The sequence below is a fragment of the Herpailurus yagouaroundi genome, unplaced genomic scaffold, assembly GCF_014898765.1.
Source record: "Herpailurus yagouaroundi ecotype Mexico unplaced genomic scaffold, PumYag 249, whole genome shotgun sequence".
Lineage (NCBI taxonomy): Eukaryota > Metazoa > Chordata > Mammalia > Carnivora > Felidae > Herpailurus > Herpailurus yagouaroundi.
This window is the reverse complement of record NW_024412466.1, coordinates 631,187-640,522: the sequence shown is the minus strand read 5'-3', so window position 1 is coordinate 640,522 and position 9,336 is coordinate 631,187. Positions and strand designations below refer to the sequence as shown.

At 53.0% G+C, this 9,336-nt stretch overlaps 1 protein-coding gene across 1 annotated transcript; it reads left to right on the top strand.

Annotated features, from left to right (window-relative positions):
- Positions 1 to 30: 30 nt before the first annotated feature.
- ZMYND19 (zinc finger MYND-type containing 19) lies at positions 31 to 7,927 on the top strand. The gene is made up of 6 exons (XM_040460225.1): positions 31 to 448; positions 1,051 to 1,110; positions 2,887 to 2,993; positions 3,593 to 3,733; positions 6,940 to 7,120; positions 7,338 to 7,927. Exons 1-6 carry the CDS (start codon positions 443 to 445, stop codon positions 7,479 to 7,481), a joined length of 639 nt encoding a protein of 212 aa, XP_040316159.1. The 5' UTR covers positions 31 to 442; the 3' UTR covers positions 7,482 to 7,927.
- The last annotated feature ends 1,409 nt before the right edge of the window (positions 7,928 to 9,336 follow it).

Sequence of the window (9,336 nt, the reverse complement as noted above, 5' to 3'; positions counted from 1 at the left end):
GGTCTGGGGGCTGCGGGGCCTGGCGGGCGGGCTGGCGGCGTGTCCCCGCGGGGCAGGAGGGGGCTGGTGGCCGCGGGCAGCGCAGCGCCCTTCCGAGGCGGCCCGCTCGCTCGGTGGCAAGACGGTCTGGGTCTCGGTGCCTGCCGGTCCGTGGTGGAGCTTCGCGCAGGTTTTCACGCTGCCGGCGGTGGCCGTGTCTGGACCAGCCTCAGTGGGCCTCCCAGAGCAGGGCCTCCCTCTGCTTCTCTCCCTTACCTGGCCCCGCCCTCCGCGTGTTCGAGGCTGGGGCTTCCTGGCACCTGTGGGCATTGAGGCTTGGCTGTTTCCAGGAGCCGGCCGGCCGTGCAGCTGCACCAGCCACGGACCTTACCCGGGATGGGAACCCTGTTCCCATCACCAGCGGCGGAAGCTTCTGGTGGGAGAGAGGAGCAGAGGCAGTCAGATGAAGGTAAAACCGACTTAGATCCTAGAAAAAGGCTTTCCAAGCAAGAGTGAGACTAGTCCGTTTGGGGGACTGTTTCTTGCCTTTCCTGCAGGAGCGATGTGGCTTTGGAGCGATGTGGCTTTTTACCTAAGGGAAGGGTGGGCTCCCCGTCAGCTCCCAGACCATTTCCAACTCAGTGACTGGTTGCGTTAATATCATCTCTTAAAACTTTCATTTGGAACATTTCAGACAGAAAGTTAAAAAACAGTTTAGTGAGCACCTGTGTAACGACCACCCATCTTAAGTAAACATTAATTGAAATTTTCTGGATGTTCTGCTTCAAACCCGGTCCTTTCCTGTATTCTGAGGAAGCCCCTGTCTCGGGTTAGGTCTGTTGACCTGTTAAAACAGCTTAGAGCTTAGCCAGTTCAGTGGCACGTAGGAATGAAGCCTGATACCTGCTCCTCTGGTAGCCTTGAGTGGGTCATAACCACCTGCCGTTCTGGGTGGGCTGCCTATGCCCCTCACCTGCAGGCCTCATTTAGCTTGAAGGAGCTGTTGCTGCCTGTTACTGATCCTTTATTGAGACCCTGAATGTAACGTTTTGAAACATGGTTGATTTCCAGACCAAGTACACACTGATAGATGAGCAAGATATCCCACTGGTGGAGGGCTACTCCTTTGAGGTAAGGATGGCTATTCCTTTGCTCCCCTACTTTCAGTCACTGCCTGGGGAGGGTCGTGAGGGATGGGTTTTATCCTCTGTGAGGGCAGCCTGGCTTTGGCTGCCCAGTGGAACCCCTACCACCTCTGTGATACTGGTCTTCCCCCCACTTCTACTCCGGTTGCTGGCTCTTCCTGAAAACACATCGAATTGTGTCATGCTTGTGCTTGAGTGTTCAATTGGACAAGCCTTGGGTCCTTATGAGGAGGCTGTGCACTGCCACCCCACCTTTCCTCTGGCCTTGGCCCCACTGTCCCTCTGTGCCCTGGTGCTCTCTACTCTCCCTCTCCCTGAGCTCCCTTGCCTTCCGCAGTTCTCCACTGGATGAGCCAGTCCTCACCTACCAGCTCCTCCCCGTCAGAATTCCTCCAGGAGTCTGTGGACCCACTACACTTTTATTTCAGCCTTTCATGCTTTTATAGCACAGATGACCGTTGGACAACATGGCTTTGAACTGCACAGGTTACTTATACATGGGTCCTTTCTTTGATAAACATAGTCCAGTACCGTAAATGTATTTTTTTCCTTGTGACTTTCTTATTTATTTTTTTGAATGTTTACTTTTCATTTTTGAGAGAGGGAGCATGGGCACCGGTATGAGTGGGGGAGGGACAGAGAGAGGGAGACAGAGGATCTGAAGCAGGCTCTGCACTGACCGCAGCAAGCCTGATGAGGGGCTTGATCTCACGAACCTCAAGACCACGACCTGAGCCAAAGTCAGACGCTCAACTGACTGAACCACCCAGGCGCCCCTCCCTAAGACTTTCTTGAAAACGTGTTCTTCTTTCTAACTTTACTTTATTGTAAGAATATATCATATAACACATGTAACATACAAAAATTTTTTTTTTATTTTATTTTTTTTATTTTTGGGACAGAGAGAGACAGAGCATGAACGGGGGAGGGGCAGAGAGAGAGGGAGACACAGAATCGGAAACAGGCTCCAGGCTCCGAGCCATCCGCCCAGAGCCTGATGCGGGGCTCGAACTCACGGACCGCGAGATCGTGACCTGGCTGAAGTCGGACGCTTAACCGACTGCGCCACCCAGGCGCCCCAACATACAAAAATATTTGATACTCGTCTGTTATTGTTAAGGTTTCTGGTCAGCAGCAGGCTATTAGTAGTTAAGTACTGAGAAGTTAAAAGTTACACGTGGATTTTCAGCTGTGTGGGGCTTACCTCAAGGATGAACTGTAGTTACTTGTCCGAGGCTTTGTTTTTCTTACTGAATTGTGGGCTTTTTCTAAAAGTGGGAGAATTTATTTCTCTGTGTTCACAGTGTTTTACAGAGTGGTTTGTAAGTGAGTTATTGCTGGGATACAGGGCTGATTTCTCACATCTGGAAGTCTCTGCAGAGCTCTGGGTCCCAGAAACAGGCCCCATATATGTATCCTGGTTTGTTTGTTTCACTTAATTTTTCTTTCTTTTTTTTTCTTTTTAATTTTTTTTAACGTTTATTTTTGAAAGAGAGAGAGAGAAACAGTGCATGAGCGGGGGAGGGGCAGAGAGAGAAGGAGACACAGAATCCAAAGCAGGCTCCAGGCTCTGAGCTGTCAGCACAGAGCCCGACGTGGGGCCTGAACCCATGAACCATGAGATCATAACCTGAGCCAAAGTCGGATGCTTAACCGACTAAGCCACCCAGGCGCCCCTTTCACTTAATTTCTTTAAGAGGGATTTCCAATGTAGCTAAGAATCAGAAACTTTTTAACAGACCTTCTCTTTGCTCCTTCTCAGGCCCGGATGGAAGTAGATGCAGATGGAAATGGTGCTAAGATATTTGCATATGCCTTTGACAAAAACCGGGGAAGAGGGTCAGGAAGGCTCCTTCACGAGCTGCTGTGGTAGGTGTCTTCAAACTGCTTATTTTCTATTTGGGTACCGCATGAGCCCTGATGCGCACATAGAGCCTGCAGAGACACCTGCCCGCATTGACAGAAGATGCTTTCCCTGAGTCGTGCTCCCGCACCCTCTTAGTTACCTTTGGGTCATTGCCATTAACTCAGAGGAATGGCTCATTCGCATATTGTATCACTAATAGAGCAGCCTAAAAGCGCATTTTTTGCTCGTACTTGCTCCAGACACAGCCTCCTCTGGGGTAGGGTGGGGTCTGCTCCCTCCACTGGGCTCTCGCTGAGCCTGTCGGTGGGATGTGAGGAAAGGACTGCCTCTCCTTGGTGTGCATGGTGTAGTCCCACAGTGCCTGGGACTACTCTGATGGGGAAGTCTCTAGATTGTGTTTGATGGTTGGGGTTCTGTCAAGGGGCTGGACTGTCAACACGGTCTATCTTGTTTGGCCACGGACCGACACGCTTAGATTCCTCTCGACACCCTCGTTCCTAATTGTCCCCATCAGCGTGATGAGGGGCCAGTTCAGATCATAGGGCGGAAGTATTTGGGAAGGCCAGAGGAGGCTGATTGAGGGAGACGCCTTGTTTTCCAGGGAGCGGCACAGGGGAGGCATTGCTCCTGGGTTTCAGGTGGTACACCTCAATGCTGTGACTGTAGACAATCGCCTGGACAACCTGCAGCTGGTGCCGTGGGGCTGGCGGCCCAAAGCCGAAGAGACATCCAGCAAACAAAGGTGGGGCTTCTCGGGGCCGGGGGAGCCGGCAGAGGTGCCTCATGGAAGGTCCTCCTTCAGGCTCTTGTTACTAAGAGGGGCCCGTGTCTCCACTCTGATCTGATGCTTCTGTGGGAGTGGAGACCTTGGTTATTTTCCCTCAAAGTTTTCCCTCTTGTTTTCTTCACGGGGTTGGGATACCATTTTGATAATTTTTTTTTTTTTTAAATGTTTGTTTGTTTCTGAGAGAGAGAGAGAGAGAGAGAGACATAGCACAAGTAGGGTAAGGGGCAGAGAAGGAAGTAGACACAGAATCCTGTGAGCTGTCAGCACAGAGCCTGATGTGGGGCTCGAACTCACAAACCGTGAGATCATGACCGGAGCTAAAGTTGGACACTCAATTGAATGAGCCACTCAGGCGCCCCTTCTAATGATTGGCTCTAGTGGGGAGAAGAGCTGTCTGGGCTGGATGCCTGCTCATGGGCAGGACTTCTCCTTTGTGTCTCTGAGAAAACTTGGACATCTTTATCTGGGGATGCCTCCTGTACACACACATGTGCATCTTTCTGTCATGCTCTTTGGCTAAACACCTAAGCAGTGGCTTAAAAGAAGCAAGAGAGTGTGGTTTGGGGGCTCTGCTGCTCAGTCTCTGCCTCTGCATGGTCCTGACAACAGTGCTGCTCAGGCTACTGCAGGTGTCCCCCTTGGGCGAGTAAGATGCTCTGAGGCAATTCCCATGGCCCCAAGAGCAGTCTGGGTGTGAGCTTCATGGAGGCCTTGGGAAGAGCTGGGGAACCAGCAGAATGGAAGGTAGGAGCTGAAATTAGCCAGGGTGTTCCTGGCCACGTGTGCGTTATCTGTGGGCTCACTGGGGCTCTCTGGGGTTTGTGCACGTCCTTGGGCCTCTGGGAAGGCTCTTTCATCAAACAAAATGAATGTGAAGTTAGGGATTAGCAACAGAAGGGTAAGGGCAGCTCAGCAGGCGTATCAGTGTCTGTAGATTTCCCCCTGGGTTGTCCAACACGGATGCTCATCCAGTGTGGACACCGGGAGCGGCCCCGCCTCCCCCAACACCAGACAGGTTTCCTTCTGCTCACTGGAGACCTGGAAGGGGCTGCCCACCCCTTCACCCGCAGCGGATCTGCTCCTGCTATCGCTATCAATCGTTACTCTAGGCCTCTGTGTGACTCATGGTTTGGCCAGCCTGTGGCTGAAGGTTGTTACATTTCTTCATCTGAACACTCTTTATGATCATAAGATAACCACAATTGAGAACACCTGTTTGGAAAAGGATCCATTCCATCACAGGCCACCCTGCCCAGTGGTCTCTGCTGGGTCGTGGCCTGCCTGCCCCGTTCTCCTCTAGGCCATTCCCATGAGGCCCAGGACAGGCTGTGTTCTTGAGGTTCTGTCCTTTGTGTCATCCCAGGAACTAATCAAGTGGGACCATCCTTAGTTTGTCAGCTAGGGATTCAGACTCTCCCTTTACTTGTCGTGGGTCGGAGCCAGCCTGAGTGTGGCCTGAAATACCAGCTGGCCTGGGCATTATGTGGTCTGCACTCTGCAGGTCCTTGTGGTGGGAATCCCCCTCTTTGTGAAGCAGGGAACGTGGCGTCATGGCTTCTCCCAGGCCTGCACCTCCTGTCTTGCTTTCCTTCAGTGTGGGGCCACAAAGGCGGCTCATCCAAGGGGGGGGAAGGGCCTCTCTGTCAAGGTGTGTTTTCCTCCCTTTCTGCTTCTAAGAGCCGACTGGGATTGAAACTTGCCTGTGTCGTGTAGGACTTCCTTGAAGGGCTCAGAAGGCAGCCAGCACCCTCCTACGTCCTGACACGTCCCTTTTTTTTTTTTTCCTTTTAAAAAACCTTTCTTATTGTGGTAAAATACATACAGTGTTTGCTCTCTCAGCCATTTTTGAACGTTCAGTTTAGTAGCATCCAATACATCCACTTAGTTGTGCAACCATCCCCACCATCCATCTCCAGAACTTCCCCATTAGACACTGATTCCCCCCCAGCCTCCACCTTCCTACTCTGTGTCTTTGGATCTGAATCTTCCAGGGCTTCCTGTGAGTGGATCCTACAGGATTTATCTTTTTGTGACAGACTTAGCACAGTGTCCTCAAGGTTTATCCGTGATGTAGCCTGTGTTGGGATTTCGTCTTTTTTTTTTTTTTAATGTTTATTCATTTTTGAGAGACAGAACGGAGCGTGAGCTGGGGAGGGGCAGAGAGAGAGGGAGACAGAATCCAAAGCAGGCTCCAGGCTTCGAGCCCTCAGCACAGAGCCCGACGCGGGGCTTGAACTCACTGACCATGAGATCATGACCTGAGCCAAAGTCAGATGCTTAACCGACTGAGCCACCCAGGTGCCCCAGGATTTCTGTCCTGGTGTCCTATGTGTTTTGGATAATATTACATTATGGTTATGTACCACATCGTACCCATTTGTGCATTGATGGAGCCTTGAGTTGTTTAGGTTAGGTTTGTTTACGTTTAGGTCTTTGATCCATTTTGAGATAATTTTCGTATATGGTATTAGGTAAAGGTGACCCTTCCCCTATTTAGCCCAGGTCCTCCAGGCCTGGCCCCACAGAGGGTGGTAGGTTGAAGGGGGTGCTAACCTGCTGCTTTGCTCTCGAAGTACAGGTGGTGGCACCTTTGCAGCCCAGCAGCAGGGGGGGCTGCTGAGCGCCTTCACCGGCCCTGCCCAGCCTGCGCTCCCCCTAGGGCCTGTTAGGGTGCCTCAGTTCTAGCAGCAGGTAGGATTCTTCAGTTGCAAGCTTCTGGTGTTTAGGAAGACTTAGAGCGGCTCACAGTATTGAAGGAGAGGTGGACCAGCAGGGGCAGAAGTAGGTGCCTCTGGGTCCATGAGCAGGGAGAAGGACCGCCTGGCTTTGCACAGGTGGCCAGGCTTGGCCAGGTCCCTGTACTGAGGCCGCACGCTCTTTGTGCCTGCCGTGTGCCCAACAGTCCCCGGTTTTGGGAAATCTAAGAGGCAGGCAGACATAGCCCTGCTTAGACATGCTAAATACTTGGCATCCCATACAGGTAAGCCCTGCCGCATGGCGGGGGCAGGCCAAAGAAGAGTCAAGTTGTCCTAACAAAAACTGGGGCAGAGATACGCTGAGCAGGAGAAACCAGCTATCTGTCTGCAGTCAGGTCATTGTCATGTCCCTGTGTTGACTGTGTCCGGCTGGAGTATACTGAAGCATATGCTTCTCCTTTTAAGGGAGCAAAGCTTATACTGGCTGGCGATTCAGCAGCTTCCCACAGACCCCATAGAAGAGCAGTTTCCTGTCCTGAACGTGACCCGGTACTATAACGCCAACGGGGACGTGGTGGAAGAGGAGGAGAATTCCTGCACCTACTACGAGTGCCATTACCCTCCCTGCACGATGATTGAGAAGCAGGTACAGGTGCTGCAGTGAGTGCCAGCTCCGGGTTGCTCCGTACCCCGCTGCCCCGGCCCCTGCGGGCCTCTCGCGCACCTCTCCGCCGCAGCCGCTGTGCCTGCCGGCTTCAGTGTATGGGCTTGCCGGGTCCTTTCTGATTGCAGCGTAGTACCTGCCCCACAACCAATTCCCCGGCGTGACCGTGAAGCCATGGTTGTCCTGTGTGTTCTTTCAGCTCCGGGAGTTCAACATTTGCGGGCGTTGCCAGGTGGCCCGGTACTGCGGCTCCCAGTGCCAGCAGAAGGACTGGCCCGCCCACAAGAAGCACTGTCGAGAGAAGAAGCGCCCCTTCCAGCACGAGCTTGAGCCAGAGCGATGACCGGGCTTCCGGACCTACCTTGGGCGTAGCAGACACAGACTGGTGGTTGACCCAGAGGTGCTGAAGAAGGCAGCGAAGTGCACCCACGGCAACTGCCACAGAGGCCCCCTCGCCACGGGCACCTCGTGTGGGCACGGCGTTCCCCTCAGTGTTCATCTCCAAGCAGAGACGGCTGGGGAGGCTCCCACCAGGACGCTTCTCATTATTTATATGTTAATATGTTTGTAAACTCATGTACAGTTTTTTTGGGGGGAGGCAGTGGGAAGGTTAGATATTACAAATAGAATCATTTGCTGTAATTCTTAACTGGCAAGCGGTTGGGCCACACATTTAAAAAGTCTAAACAGTGTCACATGGTGGAAGCTCTTTCTGGGCAGCTGCCGTCCCGAGGAGCGCGGCCTGCGTGGAGTCACGTCCACAAGGCACAGTAAAGGGGTGGAATCATCGAGTGCCTCCACCGTGCTCTGCTCTCCTTTTTGCCCTCTCTGCTATTGAAGTTTATTTCTAAGTGAATCAAGGTGCTGTGGGGGTGAGGGGTGGAGGTTGCCTTTATCTTTATTCCTAGGCTGAGAGAGAGGGGAGGCAGGCAGGGAGTGTGAGTGAGACCCGGGCCTGTTCTTGTCCTGGGGCAGGAGTTGCTGGGGGTGGTGAGGTAGGCGGACATGGAATGTTCTCGCCCTGGCAGTTCTCCCCTTGATTTGTGTGCCGAGTGGCAAAGAGTTCAGTGGTGGAGGTCTGCCTGGGAATTGGAGCAGCTAGGGTGAGTGAGCGCTGCTTTCCTGTCCACTCTGCTGGGCTCCCTCCCTCTCGTCAGGGAGCCACAGATGTCTGAAGGCTGGGCAGCATCTTGTATACCTTGCAGAGCCACCATGGGGCACCAAGCCAGGCTTTGTGTCTGGGATCTTGCTGGTCTCCAGATCCAGCCAGCCAACCTGCTAGGGGCTTTGCTTCCTGGAACAATGAGGCTGGCCATCCCAACTCTTGAGTGTTTGTCCTGGGCTACCCCCTGCCCCACGTTGGTCCCAAGTGCTCCTACTTTCCCTTGTGCAGCTCATCTGCCATCTTCCGGTGTGTTCCATCTGTCCTGTGTGTCCCCATTGCTTTCCTTGACTGAGAATAGCCTCTTGGTGGCGTCGGTTTGTGACTTGAGTTTCTAGTAGGTTCTTTTGCGGTCTTTGGGAGTCCTCTTGGGCAGTAGGTCTTGGAGAGCAGGACTGAGCAATCGGGTAAAGGCAGAAAGCAGGGAGCAGGAGGGTTCAGGTCAACCCCAAGGGAGGTTCTCTGAAGGCGAGAGAACCCCGTCTGCACCATGTGTGTTTTCGCTGAGTAGCTCCCCTTGGTCAGTGTGCGTGAGGTGCAGCGTATTTTCTAGATGAGGAACATCTTTGCTGCATAGGTAAAGCCTGCTCTGGGTCCCTCCAAACCCTAAGTTGAGCAGCAATGGGGGCTCAGAAGCCTTTTGTGGAGGGGGATATGTATGATGCTGAGAGATCATCCGTCCTACAGACAGCAGTTGGCTGGAGCCCTTGGGACATTCCCAGGGCTGGTGTAATTCCTTCTTCCAGAGGCCGGCTCTAGTCTGGACCGTTTGGGTGGGGGGAACCCAGGTATGTTGGCATGTTGGGGTTTGGGTGGTCTTCCAGGCACAAGGCCTTGAGTGTGCTCAGGCAGTGTGCTTTCAGACAAAAAGGCTCCTGGGAAGAGGAGGCAAAAGACCACAGGCTGTGGTTTTTGCCTCTGTCCTTCGTGACCCGGCACTTCAGCCTGTCTGCATTCCCTGACCAGCACACATTATCCTGAGGTCATTATCCTGGCTACTTGCCAGAAAATTACATTGAAGTTGAAGTGCCCAGGG

Bases quoted from the DNA above. Each gene is read 5' to 3' on its own strand.
- ZMYND19 (XM_040460225.1), top strand. The intron at 1,111-2,886 runs GTAAGGATGGCT...GCTCCTTCTCAG, and splicing joins TGGAGGGCTACTCCTTTGAG to GCCCGGATGGAAGTAGATGC. The intron at 7,121-7,337 runs GTACAGGTGCTG...GTGTTCTTTCAG, and splicing joins GCACGATGATTGAGAAGCAG to CTCCGGGAGTTCAACATTTG.